Source organism: Nipponia nippon, unplaced genomic scaffold (genome assembly GCF_047370975.1).
Source record: "Nipponia nippon isolate SJK-2023a ecotype South Korea unplaced genomic scaffold, ASM4737097v1 scaffold_14, whole genome shotgun sequence".
Classification (NCBI taxonomy): domain Eukaryota; kingdom Metazoa; phylum Chordata; class Aves; order Pelecaniformes; family Threskiornithidae; genus Nipponia; species Nipponia nippon.
In genome coordinates this window covers 5,775,309-5,800,071 of record NW_028262330.1, presented here as the reverse complement: position 1 = coordinate 5,800,071, position 24,763 = coordinate 5,775,309, and the positions used below count along the sequence as shown (strand labels likewise).

Genomic DNA, 24,763 nt, shown 5'->3' with positions numbered 1-24,763 from the left:
CATCCGTGAGGAGCTGCCCTGCCACCCCCGAACACGACAGCCGGGTGATTTCATCCCCTCCCACTCGCCAAAGCCACCGCTGCCCCTGCCTGGCAGCAGGAAGGCCTCGAGCTCGTCCTCCCCCCGCCCTGCCATCGGGATCGGCTGCATGTGCTCAAGGTGCTGCGGGTGGCTGGGATGGGTGGGTGCCCGGTGCAGGCTGCGGGATGGGCTGGTGGGTGCCGGTGAGGGCTCTGCGCAGCCGCCCGCCCCCACCTGCATCCAGGCTTGCCGTGACTCAGCCGGCACCAGCTCAGCCGCATGAGGAGCGGGGCTGGCCGTGCAAGCTGCCCCGGTGGTGCCTGGCTGCCTGCTCCCCATGGGACCGCGGCTGCTCCGGTGGGTGCGGATGCCACTGCAGCTCCGAGAGAGCCCAAATCCCCCTCCCAGGGTGCTGGGCGCCGTGTGGGGCAGCGCTGGGTTTGCTTGGTTGCTCTGAGGCCTGGGAAGGTGAATGGGGGAGCTCGGGGGGCTCCCAGGTTGCGCTGAGCCGGCGCGCGGGGACGCGGCCCTTGGCACGGCCGAGGGGGGACCGGGGATGCAGGGGGTGGCTGGCGAGGGCGGCGGGGAGCAGCGGGCTGTGCCCCGGCTGCAGGGCACCAAAAGCAAAATGGGTGATGGGGGGTCAGCCATTGCCCGCTGCCCCTCGCAGAGGGACCTCGGGGCTGCGCAGGTGGGAGCTGCTCCGGAGCAGCGAAACGCGGAGGCTTTGGAGAAGTGAGCTGGCTCCGGTTGATGGGAGCGTGTTTATTCTCCCAGCAGTCTGTAATTTTTCCAGCCCTGTATCTATTTGCGGTGACGTGACATGTGCAGCGTGGTGTTCTTTGCGAGCTTGAAGTCTTGTAAAAAATTAATTGTGTACGCAAAATTGGGCTTTAAATATTAAAACCGACTGGTGGGGAAGCGCGAGCCCCGTGCTAAGAGCTGAGCCTTGCGTGGGGTGGGCCGATGTCCCGCAGCGGTGGCTCCTGGCCGGGGGCTCATGGGGATGGGACTGTCCCACCATGACCTTGTAGGAAAGTCCCACCGGGGTCTTGGCTGCTCTCTCTGGAGCTGGATGGGCTCGGTGACCGGCTGCACCTGCAGCTTTGCTGAGGTGCTGGTCAGGAGCTGCCAGGGGCGAACCCGTGGGCTGTTCCCTGCCACGGGGTCGGGACCGTTCGGTTTTTAGAGGATCCCATGTTTGGAGGGCACAGTCCCATGTGCTGGGGCTGCGGCGTCAAGCGCACGAGGCCGAGCTGTGCGGCCCTGCAGCGGGGCAGCCCCCCAGCCTGACGGGGTCCCCACGCTGGGGCTGCCCTGGCTGCCTTCCCGAGGCGCTGCCGGGGTGGGGGGCTTTGCTCCCCCTGCCCCGGGCTGGGTCTGGGGGCTGCGGGGCTGAGGCCGTGCTGGCGCGCGGGTGCAGAGATTCGGGGTGCGAGGTGGGAGCATGGGGTGTGTGGGGCTGGCGGGGGGGCGAGGGGCGGCGGCGGGGGGGCAGAGCCACCCGCCCTGTCCCATCCCCGCTCCCGGGAAGGCGGCGGTGCCCGGGGCGGCTCAGCACCGGAACAGCTCCGCGGGGCCGGGGGGCGGCTGCCCCTCGGGGGGTCCCGGCCCCGCTCGGGGGGGTCCCGGCCCCGCTCCGGGGGGTCCCGGCGGGCTCCGTCTGCCCTGGCCGGGCCGCGCGGGGGCGGCGGCGGCGGCGCGTCCCGGGGGAGCGGCGGGTCCCGGTGCGGGTCCGGGGCTGCGGCTCCGCCACCTGCAGCCCCCGCCCGCCGGAGCCCGCTCCTCGGCGGCGGCGGCGGCGCGGCCCCTCCCCGGGGCACGGGGCGCGGGGCCGCGGCGGCCGCCATGGAGGAGGAGCCGCCGCCGCCGCCGCCGCCGCCGCCGTGCCCAGCGCCGGGCCAGCGGCAGCCGGCGGCCGTGGGGCTCCCGCCGCCGCCGCGCCATGGGCCGCCTCGCCGCCGCCGCCGCTGCCATGTCGGCCGCTTTCCTCAGCCCCAGCCTCGCCTTCAGCTCCCACTTCGACCCCGGTGAGTGCCGCAGCCCCGGGGCCGCCCGGCGACCGCATCCCCCCCCCGCCCCATCGCCACCGAGCCCTCCCCGGGGGTCCCTCCCGGGCAGCCCCCCGCGGTCCCCGCTCGCCTCCGGCTCAGCCCCGCAGCGGCTGCTCACGCTGCCGTACCGGTGCACCGTGCCGTACCGGTGCACCGTGCCACACCGTGAACGAAGCGTGCCTTCGCCCTCATCGCCGCGAAATGTCACTTTATGGGCTCCCGGTGCTGCCAACCGGACCCGACCCGCCGCCTTTGGCCGCGATGAGACATCTTGGTGCAGCGGCGGGACCGCTGCCGCAGCCCGGCGGCATTTTGTTCCCCGGGCTGGAGCGTGCGGAGGAATCCCGGGGGCTGCGCTGCCTCTGAAGGCATCTCTCGCATTGAAATCGAATAATAACAACAGGAATAATGGTGATGGTGAGAGGGAAGAAGACGATGCCGGGGGCTGAGCCTCCGGCTGCCTTGGGACGCCTGCCTGCCCGCCTGCTGGGTGGCTAGTGGTGGCCCCTTGGGCTGGGAGAGCCGGTGGGGCTCGGTGTGGTGCCGGGGAAGAGGGAGCGGGCGTTTTGGGGCGCAGGCTGTTATGTAAGGTGCCGTGGTATGGCCTTGGCCGCGTCGCAGCTGCAGGAAGATGCTGCAGACGCGGGAGCAGAGCAGGGGCTGGCTTTTGTGTGCATGTTTTTGGGGCTGCTGCAGCAGCAGCCTCCCCCTCTCCTCTGCCTTTCGCTCCTCGGCTGCCAAACACCGGCAGCTGCCCCTCGCCTGGCGTCCCTCCCGGTGCGGGGATGGCACCCGCGCAGGGCGTTGGGAACCCCTCGTGCGCGGGACCCGCTGCCCACGGAGCAGCCGCCGAGGTGGGAAGCCCCAGCGAGGCGCGGGGATGTCCGGCGGGGCTGGCAGTGTGCTCGGCACCGGCCCTTTGTTTACCAAACCGGGGAAAACGCGTGTCGAGGTCCAGCAGCCAAGCGGCGGTGCCGTGGCTCCCGCGCCTCTCCCGTCGCCGCCTCTATCACTGCGAAGGAGGCAAAGCGTTGCCGGTGCCAGCTCTGGCTGTCGGTGCTGGGCTCCTGCATCCCTCCCAGCCGGGTTCCTGGTCCCTCCTTCCTTCGCAGCACGCCGCTCCTGCTCCCCCGGCCCTGGGTCTGGCGGCTGCGGGCGGTCTGAATCCGTGCAGGGATTTAAAAATGAACCACGCCAGGACTCACCAAACCGCGTCCCCGTTGCTGGAGACTTTGTTCCCAGCCCGCTCGGCATTGATTTCTGCTCAGGAGGAAAGCTCTTTATTTGCATCTAAAATGTGGTGGTGCTGGGAACGGAGCCGTGTTTACTGTCCTCAGCCTCCGGTGTGATTTTTCTCTGGGTTTTCGTGAGGCGCCCCATTTGCCATGCTAATCCCGTCAACCTGGGGATTTGCAGGGCACGTTTGATTTAAAAATCCTTCTGCAAGAAGGTTTCCATTGCTGCCTGTCGCCGTGCTGCTGTGCGCCCGGGCGCAGGGCTCGGCCACCGCCGTATGGCTGCCACCCACGGTTACTGGCAGGGAGAGGAATTAAAGGGGGGAACAAACCGTATTCTCTATTTCATGGCTTTGTTGATTTTGTCCGTTTGGCAGCACCTCCTGCCTGCACGGTGTTGCCGGCCACCCGCGCCAGCCCGGTTTCCCTGGGGTTTGCTTGTGCTGGTGTGGAAGAGGAGGAGGTGCTTTGTGAGGCTCCGCAACACCGCGGCACCGCGGCTGGGGGACGGGACAGCCCCGGGGGCTCCGGCTCCACGAGGGGAGCAGAGATGCTCCCGGCCCCGTGTCCCCGCATCCCCTGGGGAGGGATGGTGGGAAGCCACAGCCACCGGGGCCAGGCCGTGGGCTGAACTGGCAGCGGGGAACGGTGACAGCGGTGTCACCTGGGGTGGAGGTGCTCAAGGGATGTGCCAACCACAGCAGCTGGTGCTCCGGCCTCAGCTCATATTTTTGGTGAGGCTGCTTGGCTTGGCCATGAGATGCGCCCACACTGGGCAGTCGTGCCCAGGCCGGCGTGCGCCACTCGGGGGGGATGCGCTTGCTCCCAGCACCGGGGGCTCCGGGGAGGGGTCCCAGCCCGGCAGCCTTGTGGTTCCCGTCTTGCTTTGCCCATCTGCAGGCCAGACCCAGAGATGCTCCCGTGTGGTGCATAGAGCACCGGAGCCACCGGTGGAGCACCGACCGCCCTGCCGGTGAGAGGCACCGCCATCCCACCTGCCTGCCCCCCACCTGCCCCAACCTGGGGCCCGGATCCCCCTGGGCTTCCCGTGGGAATTGGGTGCCCACTCCCTGCCCCGAAAGCACCGTGAGCTGCGGCAGCCCATCCGAGCAGGCGCTACTTGGAGGCACCGGGCAGAAGCGCCACGTCCCCTGTGTCACCCGGGTGGGCAGCGCTTTGCTTTGGGGTCAATGGCATCCCGTCCTCTCGCAGAGAAGCCGATGGCAGCTGCTCGGGGACACAAGGATGTCTCTGCTAGGGGAAAGGGCTGCTCCCCTCCTCGCCCCGCTGCCTGCCCTGCCTGCCCTGCCTGCCCCAGCTGCCTTCCCCGCTCCCAGCCCACACTTCCCCGTCTCAGACCCAGGAGTGCATTTTGAAATCATGAGAAACATCCTCTCTCCCCCACCTATTTCTTCTTCCCCTTTTTTTCCTCCCCTTGGCTGCCTCGGCCCTTCTCCCCATCCCACGGCAGCTGGTGAGGTGTTGTTGGCTGCCGGTGGCTGTGGTGTTGCCACTCCCTGCTCCGGCTCCTGGACCCTGTGTTCTGGGGGGGGGTCATGTGCCGGGGCAGCGCGCCCGCACCGGGGTCAGCCAGGGCTCAAGGCGCTGGGAAAGATGGGGGGTCGAGGCCGAGGGAGGGCAGGGGGTCCCCCCAGCCCTGAGTTTTCAGTCCTGGCTGGCATGTGCTGCCATCCTCTGTGCCAGGCCACGCGATGGCAACAGCTCGGCGAGTGCTGCTGTTCTGTGTCCGGCATCACTGTCCACTCCTGGCATAGGGATGGGAAGGGACCTGGGGGACTGCAGTAGTAAAGGGGCCGTAGCACCCAGAAGGACCCCGGCAGCCCAAATGGGGGCCAGGCACCCCCCGTGCTCCCACCCTGGCGCCAACCATGCCGCTGGCTGCCGGCGATGCTGGGGGAGGACAAGGGAAGGTGCTGCTGGGCGCAAAGAGGATATTTGGGGCAGGGAGATGGGAGCTCCTTGGGCGGGAGTTGAAGGTGGCAGCTGTGGGGAGGCGTAACGCCCTGCACAGCCAGGGCAGTGCCATGGCTGGTGTCCTGTCTCACCGCGTGTTTCCCACGAGGGGACGGTGCGCAGGAGGTGCCAGCGGCGTGGGGCCCATCCGTCTGTCTGGGCTGGTGGGCGGCAGGAGCCAGGCATACAGGCAGGGGGGTGAATTCCGGTGCCTGCGGGGGTGCTGGGGGTGGGCAGCAGCGGGGCGGCGCATGGCGAGCCCCCTGCCCCGGCAGAGCCTGGCGGCTGGGCTGCCGTGGGAAATGGCGTTGGCGCAGCTCTGCAGTGCAGCAGGGCAGCTGGGTCCTGCTCGGCGGGGGGGACGGATCCAGGCAGCCGGCAGCGCCGCTCCCCCGGGGGTGCTGCTTTGCTCCCCCCTTCTCCCCTCCTTCCCTCCCTCCCTCCGCCTGCCGCTCCCTCCCCGCTCCCCCGCCCCGCGCACACGGGCGATTGCGTTCTGGATGGCGATACGGATCCCTGTCAAAGCCAATTAGGAGAAATTAATACGCCGGGGTTGAAAGGGCTCCGCGCTCCCGGGGGGGCAGCTGGCTGTGACTCACGGGCTCCCTGCCCGGCGGTCCCGGCTTCTGTGGGACACCATGTGCCAGAGCAGCCCACAGGCTCTGCCCGCCACGGCACCGCGTGCTCCCAGCCAGAGCAGGGCTCCGGTGCCCGCCTCGCTGTGCCGCACAGCCTGCCTTGGCCCGAGCCTTGCCGCCCCGGTGGCACTGGGGGACGTGGGGCAGAAACGGCACCGCCACTGTGCTGCCCGGCTTGGGGCTGCGGTGGGGGGCTGCACCATGCTCCTGCATGCACAGCCGCATCCTTCCCCCTGACACGAGGGGTCTGCATTTAGCTGGGGGGTCTGCATTAAGCAAGGGGGCTTTGCATCCAGCTGGGGGGCTGCATTTAGCCAGGGGCTTGCCTGCTCCTGGCTGCCTGCGGCCAGGGCAGGCAGAGCAGGCGGCTCGCGCTTCCCAGGTTTTGCCTCGTTCATGTTATGCTGCCTCAACATCCCGCTGATTCCTTGGGCTGGAAAAGCCCTGCCAGGTCAGGCAGCTCCTGCGCTCGGGTCAAAGGGGCCGTTGGGCCACTCTTGTCCCGCAGCTGAGCCTGTTTCTACCCTGTGCAGGGTAGATGGCAGTCCTGGCCGTGCCCTGCAGCCGCTCGGGGGCTCTGCTCACCTCCGGCTGCTCCTGCCCTGGTGAACACCCTGGCACGTCCCTGGCGGGGCTTTGCCCATTGGGGTGGGCTGAGCTGGAGGGACCCTGCGGGGACACGGCATGGGACACCGGGCTGGGGCAGCCATGAGGAGGGCTGGAGGGTGACGGGGCTGGTGCGAAGAGGAGCCGAGCTGTGCTGACTCAGCATGCCTGGTGGCAGGAAAATAAATCTCCTCTGGGCATTAATCCCCCTGACAGCCTGGGGAAGCGTTGGCGGAGTGTGCTGCGTGGCCGTCTTAGGGCAATTACTGCCATAATATCATTTGCCATCGGCAGAGCTCTGAGAGCCGCTCCAGCCTGGCCTAATGGCTGGGGGTGCAGAAGGGACCGGGAACGTCCCGGGTTGTGCCGGAGCTGGTGCAGGGCTCACGGTGGTGCTCGGGGCTGGCCGAGGGATGGAGAGGATGTGGGGCTGGCGGCTGTGGGAGGGCTCGGCATCGGAGGAAGGGGGAGCAGGTCCAGGATTTCCTGCAGAGCCACTGTCCCCCAGCCCGGGATGAAGGCAGCGAGTGTCGGGGGGTCCTGCTTCCCATCCCTTCCCCTCTGCCAGCCGCGGCCGGCATCCTCCTCCGCAGCCTGGTGCCAGCAGCCGTGTTAAAGCGGTTTGTTTTAATTACTGGAGCGAAGGAAAATTCCAGTGTATGCAAATGCAGTAAATGGAGCAGCACTGCCCGCTTGGCTGGGCAGGGACTGGCTCTGCCCTCCGTGCCTGGGCAGGGAGCAGCTCTCCCATGGGCGCTCCCAGGCTCCTGTCCCGGTGGTGCTGGGGTGTCCCACTGCCAGGCTGCTGTGTTGGCCTCTGTGGCCCTTCATTTTTCCGAAATACCTGTGAGGTTGTGTGCTCCTCCTGGCGCTTGCCCGCTCCGCAGCTGCGGTGGCTGCACCCCAGACCTGCTCCTGCCCTCGGGTCATCCCTGCTGCCATCGCTGTCAAAGGATTTTTTCTGGGCTCCCCAGTCTGTGTGTTCCCATGCACGTGGGTGACGGGTGATTTGGATGGCATGGGGCTGGACAAGAGAAGGCACGGTGCAGAGGGGTGCTGGGCTGGCCGGTGCTGAGCATCCCCCTGGTTCATGCCTGAGCATCCTCGATGCTGAGTCCCGCTCCCTGCCGTGCCGTGGGCTGGGGCAGCCGGGGTCTGGGCTGTGGCGGCCTTCTGGGGCTGTGGTGGGGGAGACCCTGACGGCTGCCTGGGAGTGGGGGTCTCCCTGATGCCCACCTGGGTGAGTGGCCCCGGCAGCGGCAGCGCAGGGTGGATGCTGTGCCTGGCCGCCGTGCCCTGGCACAGCTACGCAGGGCCCTCAGCACACGCTGCTGCCTGGGGCCGGGACTGGCCACCGCAGCTTGGGTGGCTCTGGCCACCTCTCGGTGCAGCAGCCATGGAGGTTCCCATTGCCGGTGATCCCTGGGTCCTCTCCGCACGCCTTGCCCAATCCACCCGGGAGGTGTTTGGGCGCGCGGGGCTGTGACGTGCCCTTGGCTGCTGCCAGGTGCTCGGCGACCCTTGTGGCGATGGCACTGCATGGCTCTAAGGTGTGGGGCAGGTGAGAGCAGAGCCCCCAGGGAGCCCTCGGCTTCGCCGCCGGAGCAGCTCGAGGCTTGACAGCAGAGAGGGGTGGCCTGCAGTGGTGGGGCAGAGCCTCTCCAGGGCTACTGCAGCTGCCAGACCCCATGCCCGGGTTTCTGCCTGCCCCGTGGAGCATCCCCCTGCCCGCTCGCTCCTCGACCGCCTCCTGCGCAGGGCCCTGCTCCTCCACCGCTCCGTTCTGGAGCTGAAGCTTCTCGTTTCATAACGCCGCCGAGCATTTCTGATAAAAATAGGCTGCCCCGCTCCGTGCTGCCTTTCTCCCGCTGTTACGTAAACGCTGCTCTGCTGGCTGGCGAGAGCCTCGTCTCGGCCGGTGCCGCACGCTGCCGGTGGTGGGACCGCGGTGCCGTGCTCGCGGGCAGCCCTGGCCGTTGGCACCGCTGCTGGCATGGGGCTGGCGGGGTCCCTGCCGGGGCGTGGGCAGGGGAGGGGTGGGCGCTCCCTTGGGCACGAAGGGCTGAAGTCGCTCCCTGCCCCTTGGGACAGTGGGTTTGCCCTGATGCAGCCGTAGCATCCCTGCCGGCGTGGGAGGCTTTACAGTGCCCGATTCGGACCTGATTTAAAACACCAAGCATGAGAATTTGGTCTGAAGTATCAATCGAATCTCGCTTTGCATGCTTTTTTATATATTAGTATTTTCTCAGAAAATGGAGAAAGTTGATCACGGTTGGGCTGTGTCAGCTGGAAACCTGGCTCTGCAGCAGGGCAGGCTTTGATGGAGGAACTTGATTTTTTGTTTCTAATCAGGCTGACACGCTTGGTGTATGCACAACAATGATGCAGCTAGGCCTGTACTTATTACAGCCCTAATTTTTATTTCATCATGTTAGAAAATGATGGATGATCTTTTTTTATTTTCCATCTAATTATTTTTTTACTGCTAATTCATCCCAAGATGATAAAACCAGAATTAAGAGGCAAGAATCAATCCTTTTAAAATACTTCTGCATTGGTTAAATAAGCCCACATTAAAAGATACATAAGGAGAACAGATTAACAAGGCGTGCCTTGCATTTTAAATTAACTGATCTATTAATCACCGGAGAGGTTGCCCGAATGGCTCTGGCTGTTTCTGGTGGGAGAAGGTCTCCAGGGCTGGGGGGTACAGGGTGCTGCTTCCTCGCGCCCTGGGTTTGGCCAGCCTGGCATGGCTCCGCGGCGTCTCGGTGGAGGATGCTGCGGGTACCGGCTCTATGCTGGGCTCCCGAGTGGCACCGGTGGGCAGTGCCAGCCCCAACCCTGCTCCCGCTCCTGGCTGCTCCCGTGGCCCGAGGGATCTGGGCTGAGGGGTGCAGCAGCCAGGGCCATCCTGCTTATTCCGGTGCCTCAGTTTCCCTCTGGAGCTGCAGACAGACTGTGAGGAGCAGCCTTGCGTTTGCGTGCTGTATGGCAGCGGATGGTTTCTTGCCGCCTGGATGCATGTGGGTGACCAGAGCGCTCATCCTGTAGGGTGTAAAATTGCTTTCCTGGAAGCTGCCCATGGACCTGGGGATTATCACGTTACCAGGGCCGTGTCTGTGCTGGGAGAGCTGCCAGGGCAGGGGAGCGCTGAGCCCACAGCTGGAGGTGCTGATGGGTCCTGCGTGTTTGGATCCAGCCCTGCTCCCTGCCTGAATCCTGCCCTGCTCCCTGCCTGAATCCAGACCCAGCACCCTGCCCAAATCCTGCCCTGCTCTCTGCCCGAATCCAGCCTCTTCCAGCTGGGCACCTGCTGCAGGGTGCTGTGCCCTGGGGTGCAGGGCCCGGCAGGTCCATGGGGTGGGGTGGGAGCTGTGGTGGGGCGGTGAAGGGGCAGGGGAAGATGTGCAGCCCATGCTCCCAAGGCGGCGGAGCATCCGTCACCTCCCGGACGGCACTGCGAGCCCTCGCCCCACCATGCAGCCCCTTGGTGGTCCCGGGGGCAGCCACCCTCTGTGAATTACAGATGGGGAAACTGAGGCACGGGACTGTGGCTTGCACCAGGTCCTGCAGCGAGAGGCCAGGCAGGAGCAGGGGGGTCTTGATGTGCTGTGCCCTGCGCCCCACAGCTTTCTGCTCCGGAGCTGTCGCATGTGCTCTGCCTGGTTGGGGAGGGTGCTGGGCAGCCCTGCCTGTAACCCAGGTGGGTGGGCAGGAGCCGGGTGCTGCCTGCCCATGGCTGGCCCCGCAGGCAGGCTTCGCCCTGGGCTGGGAGCCCTGAGCTGCCGCCGGGCTCTGCGGGAGCCCTCGGCTCGTCCCTTCCGCACACGTCAGCCAACGCTCGCCGCGCTGGGCTCCACTCTCCGCCGGGGAGAGACGAGCGACGGCCGCAGCATCTCTCCAGCCCGCAGAGCGGCCCAGCGGCAGCGTGCCATGGCCGGCGAGGCGGCCGCAGGCACCCGGCAAACGTGAGTCAGCAAAGGGAAGGGCTGTGCTCCCCTGCCGGTACGGCGGCCGGCAGAGCGGGCAGCGGTGTCGCGCTGCAGGGCCGGGACCCCATGGCTGGGTCACCCCCAGTCTTTTCCCATCCCTGTTAGGAACCGGCGTTCGGGGCCGCGACCTGGCTGGGTGGGCAACGCAACAGGCTGGGGGGCACGGGCAGCGCTGGGCAGGGCGGCAGCTCCATGGGGTGGGAGGGCAGCACGTGCCCCGCTGCACCCCGCTGCGCTCCACTGCACCCTGCTGCGCCCCGCTGCACCCGGCATCCCCGGTCTCTCTCCGTTGCTGTTCTGCTCCCGTTTGCCGGGGCTGAGTCCGGGGCTGGGGCAGGTGCCCCTGGGGCTGGAGCCGTGGCCTTGTTGCAGCCACCAAACCCCTGCCTGTCCCCACCCCGCAGGGCTGGCTGGGGTGAGGGGACGGTGTTGCCTGGCTTGCATGCAGCCACCGGCTCATTCTGGCCCTGCTGCTGGGCAGGTTGCTAGCCCAGGCTGGCCCTGGGTGCTGGGGGCTACCTGAGTGATGCGGCAGTTCCCGCTGGCCAGGCTGGAAGATGCACCGAACTGGCCGTTCTCAGCCTGACCCCCGTGGCGAGGCCGGTGCTGCACAAGCAGTTTGGGGGGGGGGAACGGGTTGAGCTCTGCAGAGCTGCAGCTGGAAGAGTCTCACGAGACCCCCATGGCTGGGGCAGGGGGGGTCGTGATGGTGCCAGGCAGGGCTGTGCAGGGGTCTCGGCCCTCCTGGGGTGGTGACCCCCCCCACCTACCCCAGCCTGGTGCCCGTGCCGGCACGGTGTGCAGGGCTCAGCCGTGGGGTGCCCCCCGCATCCCAGCAGCGCTGCCACCGTACTGCATGCACCCACCTGCACCCTCTGCTCGGCTCAGGTCAGCTCCGAGCACCCCAGCCTTGACCCAGAGCCCATCGCGGCTGATGGACGTCCGAGCAGGCTGCCCAGGAGCGGCTCAGGGCTGGTGCCAAGCGCCCAGGCCAGAGGAGGGCATGGTGCAGTGCCAGGGGACCCTGCTCCTCCTGTGAGAGCAGGGGGCAGAGCCTCGGGATGGGGTGCAGGATGTGGTGGGGCCCCAGCTTCTCTTGAGAGCCCTGGGGTCCTTCACACTGCACGCAGCCAGCCTTGCTCCCTGTGCCCCAGTGTTCCTTGTGTCCTGGTGCTCCCAGTGCCCTGGCAGCTGCTGCTGCAGGTGCATTCAACCTGGTTCTGGGAGAATTTGGCCTCTGAAATGATGCCACATTTCCCATCGCTGTACCGAACACCTGTGCTGTGGTTATGGGGAAGGGCGGCGCTTGCTTGCCTGGGCAGCCGGACGGTGGGTCGTGGTGGTAGTGGTGCCCCTGCCCCGGTGCAGCACCCTGCCCAGTCTGGGCTGGTCATGGCTCCCAGGTCACCAGTTGTGCAGGTGGAGAAACTGAGGCAGGAGCCGCTGGACCTCATAGGCTCATTGGTTTGGAGAGTGGTCCGTTTGCAAAGCTCTGGTTCCCGAGCCGTGTCTGAGGGGCGGCTCAGCTGACGGTCCCCGTTGGAAAGGCTTCTGTTGCCGTGCTCTGCTCCCCGTTGACGTTCAAAAGGCTCTTTTCAGTGAGTCATTTTCTCTCTTGCTGTCCCACTATCCAGGGAAAATGGTGACATTCGCGGTACAAAGCGTGTTCACCATGGAAACCAGCTGAAAGGAGGGGGAACGCCACCCCCAGCTCCTCCCAGGTTTGGCTTTGCATCCATGAGCCTTAGAAGATGGCTCTTGAGCTCCTTCGCAAGCACTGGCAAAGAGTTTGGTGTGGCCCAGGCTGTGCCAAAGCACTTTGGGCCGGTGCATCTGCTCACCGCCGTGCCGGGAGCCAGGGTGCTCTGTGCCCATGCTGTGTGGTGCTGGGCAGCGCTTGGGAGCAGCCGTGTGCTGGTGGCAGGACCTTCCCCCAGACCCTCTGTGCCCTTCAGGTGCCTTTCTCAAGGACACGTGGGATCCAGCAGCGCGGTGCTGAGCCCCAGCGCGGGCAGCAGCAGAGGGGCAGCGCGGTCGGGGTGTGGGGCCGGTGACGGGGCGATGCACCATGGTCCATGCATGGCTCCCGCGCATGTGCCATGAGCATCCCTGAAGGGCTCGGCACCGCGCTCGGTGGCCTGGGGAGGGACTGTGGTGGTGGATGGGGGCTTGCGCCCGGGCGGGTATGGCTGAGCGGGGCCATGGGTTAGGGCAGGGCACCCGTCCCAGCCCTGATGTCCCGTGGGGAGGCACCACAACGGGCACTGTGGGGCTGTGTGCGGGTCCCCGGCGAGGCCGGCTCTGCTGGCAGCACCGCGGCCTTCCGGCTTCCTCCCACCACAATCGCACCGGTTGTTTGGGCAGGCTCTGGGCAGAATAGTAATGTGGCAGCTGCAGCCGGTGGCAGGGGCCTGGCAGGGACTGGCAGCTGGGCTGCGGCCACCACCGCCGCCACTGTGCTCCCCGCCACCCTGAGGGGACATGCAGCCATGGCCTGGGCTGGAGCGGGGCGGTGGGTGCCGGATTTGGGGTGTGCTGGTGCCTGGAGGGTGCAGTGCCCAGCCGGGAGCAGCAGCATCCCCATCCCCGTGCCCGGTGGTGTGGGGCTCAGGGACAGGAGCCGCGGCCGCAGTTTGCCCAGCGGTGCTTGCAGGCGGGACAGCGCAGGGCAGAGGCAGAGCTGTTGGTGTCAGCAGGAGCAGGGCCGGGGGCTCCCGGCAGCGGGGGCAGGTCTCTGGCAGACCCTTCCCCTGGGGGATCTCATCTCCCAGCTCTGCAGATGGGACGGGGCAGGAGCTGGCTCTGCACAGGCGCTGGGGACCGGCTTCCCGTCCTCCTGGCTCCCGCAGGCACAGCACCCGTCTGGCCTCGGGACGCTGCCTTGCCCGGGGCTGCTGCTGCTGTTGCCATACCTGCTGGAGGGCAAACGCTGGGGCCAGGGCCCAGCTGGGCAGCAGTGCCTGGGACCCCAAGCCGGTGCAGCCTCCCTCCACCATGTGTCATTGCCACCCTACATCTGTGGGGGCTGTGCCCCCTGTCCCCCTCCATGCGGGCTGCCAGCAGGGTCCTGCCTCAGCTGTGGGGTCCCTCCTGGGCTCCCCACCCATCCTGGCCATGAGCTGAGCCAGCAAAGGGGGCACAAGTGGTGCTGGGACCCCTGTTCCCCCTCAGTGCTCCCCGCCAAAGCCCCTGTGAGCCACAATGTGCCCCTGCATCCCGTGACCCCTGCCCGGGCAGGACGCCCGGCACAGCCTCAACCCTCCCCATTGCCCCCACTGCCCCCTGCCCTGAGCCCGAGCCCCTCCTGTCCCCACAGACGGCACCCCCCTTAGCGAGCTCTCCTGGTCCTCCTCGCTGGCCGTCGTGGCTGTTTCCTTCTCGGGGCTCTTCACCTTCATCTTCCTCATGTTGGCCTGCCTGTGCTGCAAGAAGGGGGACATCGGTTTCAAGGTGAGCCGGGGACGCGGGGTGGGCGGTGGGCGGGGGTCTCCCCAGGCCAGGCTTGCCCGGGCACTTGGCAGGGCTTCCCCCCGGGAGCCCAGCAAAGGACGGAGGCACCCGGAGGATCTGGGTGCAGGATTCCCTGCTGCTGCCAGGGCCAGCCCCAGCGCAGGATGTGTCCTGGCTCAGGGTAGCATTGCTCAGGGGGAGCTCAGCACCCCCCCGCCTGCCAGGGTGCTGCCAGGGCTCAACATCACTGTGGGTTGTATCCTGACCCAGCCAAGCTCCTTGCTTTGCAGAGCATGGACGTTGTGGGGCTCAGCATCACTGGGGGTCATATCCTGACTCATCTGGGCTCCTCACTCTGCAGGGCTTGGATCTGTGGGGCTCAGCATCTCTGTGGGCCGTATCCTGACCCATCCGGGCTGCCGGCTCTGTGCTGGGCCAGGCCACGGCATGGTTAAGGGCCGCGGCGGTCCCACCCGCACGCCCCCGGGGGTGGGAGGCACCCTGACCTCACAGGCACAGAATGTGCCGAGAAAACGTTTTTCCCTAATTGCTGGGATTTTTGTGGAGGCTTGTGGCGCCCATGGCGGGAGGGGGTCAGGCAGAGGAGGGGACACGCTGGGCTGTTGTGTAACTGTCCCACACCGGCCGGAGCACCTCGTCGTGCCGGAGGGGAACAATGAGCCCCTTCGTGCCCCCGCCATGGCTATATAGGGGCGCACGGCCTGGGCCGGAGGCTGCCCGGGACCAGCGAGTCGCGGTGCATGGCAGCACCATGAGGCAGGGCTGGGCAGGGCGAGATGCTCACCATCGCCTACTTGCTCGCCCAGGCGGCTTACAGGAGCCGGTGGCTGGCTGGGCGGCACAGCCAGGTAATGGGATGGGGTGCCAGGGTGGTGGGGAGTGGGTGCCTGCCCCGGGGCCATCCCCATGGCAGGGAGGGGGGTGTCTGCTGTTGGGGTGCAGGCAGGGCTCTGTGCCGGGAGGGTGTGATTTCGGGGTCCCGTGCCTGGGGTGTGCGATGGCACGGGTGAGTCCGTCGGGGCGGCGGGCAGAGGGGCGTGCGGGGCAGGCTGCCGGCAGTGGGGAACCCACAGGGTCAGTTGTCTCTGCTCGGTGTGTGCCCCCCCGCTCGCCCCCCGGCCCAGGAGTTTGAGAACACCGAGGGGGATGACTACGTGACGGAGCTCTCAGCCCAGGGCTCACCCGACCCCCAGCATGGCCCCGAGGTCTACGTCCTGCCCCTCACCAAGGTCTCCCTGCCCATGGCCAAGCAGCCGGGGCGGTCAGGTAAGCCGGGCCGGGGGCAGGCGGTGGTGGTCCATGCAGGGACCATTCGGGGGTCCTGAATCACCAGGCTGCGGGGAGGGGGCGGTGGGGTGAGGTGGGGATGGTGGGTCTCCCCTGCTAAGGAGGGATGGCTCCGGCGGAGCATCTCTGGCAGGAGCAGCTCCTGGGCAAGGGACAGGCAGCCGAGGTCCCTGGGGAGCACTGCCACTGTCCCTCTCTGCAAGGGTCCGTGGTGGCTTGTCCCCAGCCCCGTGCATGGCACCAGCCCGGGGGAGCAGCGTGCACCCCGGCAGGGTGGGACGGGACATGGGCTCCCCGAACTGTGGCACCCGCGAGCCACGGTCCCACATAAACATACCCGCGAGTGGGAGAGGAATGCGGGGGGTGCCCGGCTGCGGCCCCCCCTCCCACCCAGCGTCGCTCCCCAGCCCGGAGAATGGCAGCAGTGTTGGGGGGCCGGCGCGGTGCGAGGCGGCGCGGCACAGCCCAACAATGGCCCCATTGCTGCCCGCCCTTGGCATGGGGTGCCCGAGGGGCAGGACCTGCGCCGGGGGGGCTGGGAAGGGGCTAAATGCCAGAGCTCCCACTGGGCTCGGCTTCGCTCTCCCTGGTCCCTGAGGAGGAGAAGGGGCAGGGAGCCAGCTCGCCGCTGCCACCCAATTTGAGGACACCAGTACCCTGCATCCCCCAGCCGGCACAGCTGTGGAAGGATGCCTGGACAGAGGGATGCCCTGGCTGCGGGGTGCCTGGGGATGGCTGCTGTGGCGGATGCTCCGGAGCACCCCGGGGCACCGGGTGGCATGCTGGGGTTGCCAGGGCTCGGCCAGGACCAACGGGTAACGCGGGCAGGCTGGGCAGGTGGGCAGGCGGGCAGGAGGGCGTGCGGGCAGCTGGATGTGCTCTGTTACAGTGCAGCTCCTCAAGTCGGCGGACCTGGGGCGGCAGAGCCTGCTCTACCTGAAGGAGATTGGGCATGGATGGTTCGGAAAGGTGAGCGGCAGGGGCAGGGTCCCCCAGGGACGCTGGTGGGAGGCTGGCTGCGGGGCCCAGGCTGTGCAAGATGGGGTTTGGGGTGAGGATGGGGCATGCGGTGAGGACGGAGGGGACGAGCCTGTCCCTCGCCCCAGGTGTTCCTGGGGGAGGTGAACTCGGGCATCAGCAGCACCCAGGTGGTGGTGAAGGAGCTGAAGGCGAGCGCCAGCGTGCAGGACCAGATGCAGTTCCTGGAGGAAGCACAGCCCTACAGGTACATCTGGGGACACTCTGCGGTGCCGCTGCTGCACTGGGCACAGCTGGGAGCAGGGATGCTGTGGGATGGTGCCTGGTCCCCTCTGTGCCACGTTGGGCTGCCGAGCAGAGCCGTGGCTGCCCCGTGGAGGTGCCCGGCCGAGCTCTCTGGGCAGCACGGCTCTGTCCCGGCCCCATCGCCTGCCTGCCTGGAGCTCACTGAGGCAGGACAAGGGCTGTGCCGGGAGCCGCTGGCCGCGGTGCAGGGGCAGCGGGCTGCGGTGAGGTCATGGGCAGAGCGAGGCCGAGGGGGGGGGGGGCGTGGAGCTGCTCCCTGCCCTGGCAGAGCTGAACAAATGTCCCTTTGTGGCACGTCCCGGGGCGCTGGGACGTGCTGGTACCCGCTCCCGGCATTCCCGGCAGCCCCCATGCTGGCCCCCAGCGCAGCAGCAGAGGAGGCAGGGAGATGGTGCCCTGGGGGCTACCGCTGTCCCCGCACCCCAGCCGGCGCGGTGCCGATGTGCCCCTGTTGCTCTGCCCCGCACAGGGCCCTCCAGCACACCAACCTGCTGCAGTGCCTGGCCCAGTGCGCCGAGGTCACCCCATACCTGCTGGTGATGGAGTTCTGCCCGCTGGTGAGTCCCGTGCGTCCCCCCGCATCCTGTCCTACTCCCCAGGGTGCCACCGTGGGGCCGGGGCGCGAGCTCTGGCTGCGGAGGGGATGGCAGGGCTGCAGGCAGGGCTGCAGGCAGGGCTGCAGGCAGGGCAGGACAGGGTGCATGGCAGTGCTCTGCCCTGCTGGGCATGGCTGAGCCCCCTGCGAGCCGAGTGCCATGGAGGGTGACAGTGGCACTGCCCTGCAGGGTGACCTGAAGGGGTACCTGCGGAGCTGCCGGGGGGCCGAGGCCATGACCCCAGACCCGCTGACGCTACAGAGGATGGCGTGCGAGGTGGCCTGCGGTGTCCTGCACCTGCACAGGAACAACTACATCCACAGGTAGGCTGGCCTGGCACCCCAGGGGGCCTGGGGGGAATCGGAGGGTCCGAACACGTGGGGTCCCCAGGATGCCGGTGTTCCTGCCCCACCGCTGCTCCTCCTGCCCAACAATATCCTGGTGCTGAGTGAGTTGCAGATGGAGACTCCAGCATCAGTGATTTTGTTGAGGAGGGGGTGCACTGCCATCGGGGGCCACTGGACCTTCCCCACCCGAGCCAGGCTCTGCAGGTGGGTCCCCATGAAGGAGCCCAGCGCTGTGGGGGGGGACGTGGGGTGCCCGGCTGTGCCAGAGAGGGACTTTCCTAGGGGCATCCTGGCCTCGGTGGGCCCTGCCGCAGCGGGGGTCTCGCGTGTGCCCTGTCTGTGCGACCCCTCCAGGGCTGGAGCAGCCGCCCGGGAGCCCGGCCCCGTGCCAGGGCTCACGTTGCCCGGGGACACCCGCTTTCTGCTTGGCTTAGCGTGTGACAGATGGACAGACGGACGGAGGTGCAGCTGGAGCTGCGCAGGCATTCCTGCTGTGCATTTGGTGGCTGGTTATTGGCACACCCGGTGTTCGGCAGTGAGACGGCTGGCCCCGCCACTGCACAGCCGTCCTGCTCCCACCACCAGCCCGCCGGCCACAGCGCTGCCCGGGGGGTCCCTGAGCACAGACCCTCGGCTCCCGGGCAGTGGGTGCCCCCTTGCCCCCCGCGGCGGTGGTGACAGCGCCGGGGTTTGCTTGGCAGCGACCTGGCCCTGCGGAACTGCCTGCTCACCGCCGACCTGACCGTCAAGATCGGAGACTACGGGCTTTCGCACTGCAAGTACAAAGTAAGGCTGGTTTGGGGGAGGAGGGGGCTGGGGGCTACGTGCCAGGACCCCCTGGCACGCACACGTACACACACAGACAGACCCGCACTGCACCCCCCCGCAGACATCTCCCCTCCCCAGTGGTGCCAGGGCAGCCCCTGGCCCCTGGGCTTTGCTGGGGCAGCATGGGGGGCTGTCGCACAGACCACCCTACAAGGAACTCTCTGTGCACTGGGACCAGGCTGCCCACCCCAGGCTGGTCCCCCCTGGCCAGCAGCTCTCCCTGAGCACCAAGGGGGGTTTGCTCCCCCGTGAGCGCCCTGGTCCCCTGCCCAGCAGAGTGCAATGCAGCCGGGGCTCCCTGTTGCTGCCTGGGCTGGCCTGGACCTGCCCCTCTGCAAGGGCCAGGTCCCTGCAGGCAGCTGCCAGCACATTGACCTGGGGGCTGTCTGTCTGTCTTGCCTGCTCTCGGCTGCCTGCGGTTCCCGTCAGGGCTGAGATTGCAGCCAGGGAGTGGAGGGGGGTGGCGGGAGGGAGCTGTGGGGCTGGAGGGGGCTCAGGATGGGGAGACGGGGGGAGCAGGCAGAGGGGGCTGGAGGCTTGGGCAGAAGGAGCAGAGCACAAACCGGGGGGAATTGGGAACTTGAGGTGCAGCAACGGGGTGGCCGGGGGGGGCAGCGGGGCCGGGGACAGCTCTTGCCGTGGCGTGGCCGGTCCCTTACACGTAGGTTTGACGTTCTCTTCTCGTACTGACCCTGCATACTTGGCAGGATGACTACTTCGTGACGGCCGACCAGCTGTGGGTGCCGCTGCGCTGGATCGCGCCCGAGCTCATCGACGAAGTGCACGGCAACCTGCTCATCGTGGACCAGACCAAGTCCAGCAATGTCTGGTGAGCAGGATCCTGGGGGGCACAGGGGGCTGCAGCTGGGCACGGCACGGGCTGGGGGACGGGGGGTGCAGAGGGAGGTGTCTGGCACGAGGGCAGCATCGGTGGGATGCATCGGGGTGGATCATTTTTTGGGGCTGCTGGCCGGTAGCAGGGTGGGGGTCTCCCTGTGCCCCCAGCATCCCGCCCTGCCCACAGGTCGCTGGGTGTCACCATCTGGGAGCTGTTTGAGCTGGGCAGCCAGCCCTACGACCACTACTCCGACCGGCAAGTGCTTGCCTATGCCATCAAGGAGCAGCAGCTCAAGCTGCCCAAGCCCCAGCTGAAGCTGTCGCTGTCGGAGCGCTGGTGAGGACCCGGGCCAGGCTGCGGCCGCGTCCTGCCCCCTCCCTCTCCCCGTCCCCAGGCGGGCGGGGGGCTGGGGCTGACCCCCACCCCTCGCCGCGGCAGGTACGAGGTGATGCAGTTCTGCTGGCTGCAGCCGGAGCAGCGCCCGACAGCGGAGGAGGTGCACCTCCTGCTCTCCTACCTCTGCGCCAAAGGGGCGACGGAGGCGGAGGAGGAGTTCGAGAAGCGCTGGAACTCCATGAAGCCCAATGGCAGCGCCAGTGCCAGCCACCACGGTGCCGAGCTCTCCTCCTTCCCGCTGCTGGAGCAGTTCTCGGCTGACGGCTTCCCCTCGGACGGGGACGACATCCTCACCGTCATGGAGACCAGCCACGGCCTCAATTTTGAGTACAAGTGGGAGCACACCAAGACTGAGCACTTCCAGGCGCCCCTGGGGTCCCTGAGCCCCAGCAGTGCCGCCCGCTACCACGATCTCTACTACCCGGCCACAACCGCGGGACGCCTGAGCCTGGGGGTCTCACCCTCCTGCTACGAGTGCAAGCCGCCGGGCTGCCCCGGCCTGCCGGCACCCGGTGTGGTGCCCATCCTGGGTGCCCACAGCCCCTCGCTCGGCAGCGAGTACTACATCCGCATCGAGGGGCCCGGGGAGGGCAGCGCCGAGTTGGACTACGCCATGTGCACCTACAGCCCTGCGGGCGAGCGGGGGTCCCCGTGCCCCCCAACCTGCTGGAGAGCCCAGGGTGCCCATGGCAGCACCTACGACTCTGACAGCAGCCCCACCGTCTCCCTCAGCATGGAGCCACTGCTGGGCCACACGCCAGCGGGCGAGGGCTCCTGGGAGTGCGCTGAGTACTACCCCTACCCCTGCCCAGGGCAGGAGCCACGGGGCTACGAGCCGTCCCCCAGCCATGGGGCCGAGGGGTACCTGCTGGAGGAGGAGCCCGTCCAGTCAGGCAGCCAGGAGTGGCCCGTCCCCGGCTTCCAGCCCAGCATCTTTGCCGACCCGCTGGGTGTCTCCCCGTCGGTGAACTGCGCCTACAGCCCCCGGGGGTACGGGGAGCCACGGGCAGCCCCGCTGGACGGACGGCTGCCGGGGCAGAGCGGGGCTCGTCCGGACTGCGTGGCACTGGAGCTGGGCGAGGGCAGCCCCCCCGGAGCCCCCCGCCCACAGGGCATGAGCCCCCCGGCTCAGCGGCATCCCTGGGCCTCCAACAGTTCCTCCAACAATAACATCGGCAGTGGCAGCCCAGCATCCCGCGAGCCCCCGGCCGGTGACAGCTGGTGTTACCGCCGCATGATCACCTTCCGGGGGCTGATGGCCAAACCGCTGGGCACTGTGCCGCGTGGCCAGCCCCAGCTCGGGGGGTCCCCGCCAGGCCATGACTTCCGACGCCTACAGCAGGAGCAGCCCCCCGGCACGGCCGGCGGCTCCTCCTCCCCGTGCCGCTCGCCCTCCCCGCGGCGCCAGGCCTGGCACAGCCGTGACTCATCAGCCTCTGGCTGCTCGCAGGCAGCAGCGCTGGCTGGCAGCCCTGGCACGCCGTGGGGCCCCGGCGCAGCCCCACCAGCTGGAGCGGGGGCCCAGCACAATGCCTGTCCAGATGAGAGCATGGAGGGGGGCAGCCCTGCCCGCAGCCTGCTGCCCCACACCTCGACTGCACCGGGGCTGGGGGAGGCCGCCCCCATGGCCGGCACCGCCGCCCCGAACCCTGGCCCCCCCCCAGAGGCCGGTGTAGATGGCACCCAGCCTGCGCCAGATGCCCCAGAGGCGCCCGTGTCGGTGCCTGGGGAGGCTGCTGCTGAGAGCAGCTCGTGTGCCAGCGGTGACGCGGCCCGGACGCCGGACAAGACCTTCTCCAGCGCCAGCTTCCCCAGTGTGGATGAGGGGAGCGATGAGGACACGGCGGAGCTGACCTCTGGTGTCTTCACTGACTTCTCTGGGGACTACATGGAGAGGATGGAGGCGGCCCCGGTGTTCAAGTCCCTGCAGAAGCAGGTGGGGACACCGGACTCCCTGGAGTCGCTGGACATCCCCTCCACAGCCAGCTCCTGTGAGGTCTTCAGCCCCACCGCCTTCGCACCCGCTGGCCAGCCCAAGGCCCTCGACAGCGGCTACGACACTGAGAACAACGAGTCCCCCGAGTTTGTCCTCAAAGAGCCCCATGAGCCGCGAGAGCCAGAGGCCTTCAGCCAGCTGGGGAAGCCACCCCCGGGGCTGCCAGGGGGTGAGGGCGAGGGTCCAGCCCCCGAAACGCGGCTCTCCACTTCCCTCGGGGCCGAGCTGCACAGCCTCTCCGAGAAGAACCCCTACCGTGACTCTGCCTACTTCTCCGACTACGACGCCGAGGCCGAGCGTGGCCCCAAGGATGAGGAGGAAGACAGCGACAGGTCCCGGACCCCAGAGGCAGAGGAGGGTCCCCAGCCCCCCATGCAGGACCTGGGGCGAGCCCCCGTGCCAGGAGAGGACCTGCTGCACCCCCCGGGGGCACCTGGCAGCCCCCCAGCAGCGCCTGGCATTGCAGTGGCAGTGGACGTTTCGGCAGCTGGGGTTTCAGCGGGGGACTGGAGGGGGACAGAGGCCGGGAGTGCCCTGGCCAGCCCCACAGGGCAGGGGTCTGGCACCGATCGGCGACCTGCTGGCATGGGGCCGGTGCCGGGCAGCTCCCTGCCCCCTGACAGAGATGCCTGTCCCCCGGGTTCTGTACCACCCAAGACTTTCTTCTTGACCCCGGTGCCAGCAAGCGCTGGGGAGCTGGTGTCCGTCGGAGGGATCTGTGTGCCCGAGGGTGTCCCTGGACTTGGGGGAGCCGCAGCTGGGGGCGAACAGACTGTGCCCCCCACGCCGGGGCTTGGGGAACCGGGGCTGCCCCCGGAGGGGACCATGGTGGGCGACGCACCGGGGGGTCCCAGCACGCTGCTACCGGCGGGCGAGTCCCCCCCGGGCCTCTGCCCGCTCCCGTCTGCCCGGGAGCTGCGGCCGGCCGTCCCTGAGCGCCGCGAGGAGCCAGAGGAGGAGGAGGAGGATACGGAGGACAGCGACGAGTCGGACGAGGAACTGCGCTGCTACAACATCCAGGAGCAGAGTGAGGAGAGCGAGGAGGAGCCAGCGGCCGTGCCCATCGTGGTGGCCGAGAGCCAGAGCAGCAGGAACCTGCGCAGCCTCCTCAAGATGCCCAGCCTGCTCTCCGAGGCCTTCTGTGAGGACCTGGAGCGCAAGAAGAAAGCCGTCTCCTTCTACGATGATGTTACCATCTACCTCTTCGACCAGGTGGGCAGCCATGGGGAGGGCAGAGCTGGGTGCTGGGCATGGCCCCACAGCATTTTCGGATACTGGGGACTGGTGGCAGGGGCCATCCCCTGGCATGCCTCTAGCGAGGGTCCCTTCCCGCCTGTCTCCCCTTGTGCAGGAAAGCCCCACGCGGGAGCTGGCAGAGCAGAGCTTCCCGGAGTCCCCCCAGCCTTCAGGGCAGCCCCCCACCGGCGGCAGCTCCCCGAGCCCGGCGGATAGGCTTGGTGCCTCGGACGACTCCTCGGATGGCAATGCCTCGGAAGAGAGTAAGGGGCCGGGGGGGGCGGTGGGGACCATGGCAGGGCAGGCTGGGGTGACCCCCACGGTGGGCTCAGCCCCCTCGCTCCATATCGCAGGCGGCGGCTTTGAGTGGGACGATGACTTTCCGCTCATGCCGGTGAAGCCATCCCTCATGTCCTCGCTGACGGGGACGCCGGCGGAGCCTGACCTGGCCGTGCCTGCGCTGCCTGTGCTGCCTGCACTGGTGCCAGTGCAGAAGCAGGTACTGCCCATCCAGTTCTCCCGGTTCACGGTCTCGCCTGCCCCAGTGTCCCGGTTCTCCATCACCCACGTCTCCGACTCGGACATGGACTCCATAGGAGGTGAGTCCCCCCGCATGCTGCTCTGTGGGCAGCCGGGACCCCATCACCACCCCTGGGGGTCTGGAGAGCTGCTGTCCCCCAGTGCCAGCTGCGGTGGCAGCCAGGGTTGTGCGGGACACCCTGCCCTTGTGTCCTGTGGGGACGGTCACCCCCTCCGAAGGGCCGGGTGTCCCATGGGAGCACCGGGACCCGCTCACACCACCTCTCTGCTCCTCGCAGGCAGCAGCGAAGATGGTGACCGGGAGTGAGCCAGCCGGGACGCCGGCCGGGCATTGCCCCGGCACCAGCGCGGGGCGGTGGAGGACAGCAGGGCCAGGAGCAGGGTCCAGCCATGAGCTCCGAGACCGTGCTCTGGATTTTTTTAGGCAGATTTTATCGGAAGGAGCTCATTTGCTGCTGTGAGTGGGAGCGGGGCCAGTGCGGCCCGGGGCCAGGCGGTGGGTGACGGCCGTGTGTGTGCGGGTGGCTGTGTGTGCGTGTATAAATAGACACATATATATATATAGACATATATATATATATAAAAATTATAGCATTTAAAGGGTAGTGCCCTGATCTTGCTAACATTTGCGGAGTGTCCCCCCAGTGAAGTTCCCCCCTTGGCTTCTTGCCCACGCGTGCTCCCCGAGGTGGTGTTTGTCCCCACACCCCCATGCTGTCCCCCACCCTGTGCCATGCACTTGGCCTTGCACCTCGCAGCGGCTTGGCCCCACGGCGTTCCTGAGCGAGGGGCTGCCGGCTGCTACTGCTGATTGAGGTTGCCCTGAGCACCTGCTCTCCATGCCAGGGCTACCACTGGCTCTCACGTCCCAGTGCCCGGGGTGGGCAGCACGGCTTTGGGGGGACTCAGGGGGGCTGGGGAGCTCCCCTCTTCCTTGCTTTTCAGGGAGCAGTCCCATCCCAGCAAGGGACCCAGAGGGCTGGCGGGACCCCTGCCCCGCTGCAGCGAGGAGCAGCACGGGGAGGGCTGGCAGGAGAGGGGGTCCTGGCTGCCCCACATGGGGTGGCCCCCTGGGACCTGCCAACCTGACTATTTTTGTACTTAAAGAAAAGGACAAAAAAAAACCTGAAACAAAAACCCAACTGCACCCTAAAAACAAAACTTGCTCTCAACTGAACCCACATTGACGCGATTTTAAGTTATTGCTGCCAAAGAGACGAAACGAGGCGGGGGGTGGGGGGGTTGCTCGCAGTTCTTCGTTCCGTTTTGGTTTTTTGTTTGTTTTGTGTTTGTTTTTTTTTTTTTTAATTCATTTGAGGCTTAGGATAATTGTGCAATTCCAGCTTCCAGAAGGAAATGGAAGTAAGCGGAGCTGAGCGAAACCTTGAAATCAGGGCTGGTTCCTTTGGGGTCTATAGACC

General features: G+C 67.5%; 1 protein-coding gene across 1 annotated transcript; it reads left to right on the top strand.

The window, feature by feature from the left end:
- The first annotated feature begins 1,922 nt into the window (after nucleotides 1-1,922).
- On the top strand, nucleotides 1,923-24,676 carry LMTK1 (lemur tail kinase 1). Its single transcript, XM_087750516.1, has 14 exons — nucleotides 1,923-2,051; nucleotides 13,840-13,973; nucleotides 15,119-15,260; nucleotides 16,171-16,250; nucleotides 16,388-16,506; nucleotides 17,035-17,122; nucleotides 17,351-17,484; nucleotides 18,210-18,294; nucleotides 19,044-19,165; nucleotides 19,361-19,510; nucleotides 19,613-22,778; nucleotides 22,918-23,065; nucleotides 23,156-23,401; nucleotides 23,621-24,676. The coding sequence occupies exons 1-14, from the start codon at nucleotides 1,967-1,969 to the stop codon at nucleotides 23,647-23,649; spliced, it is 4,728 nt and encodes a 1,575-aa protein (XP_087606642.1). The 5' UTR covers nucleotides 1,923-1,966; the 3' UTR covers nucleotides 23,650-24,676.
- The last annotated feature ends 87 nt before the right edge of the window (nucleotides 24,677-24,763 follow it).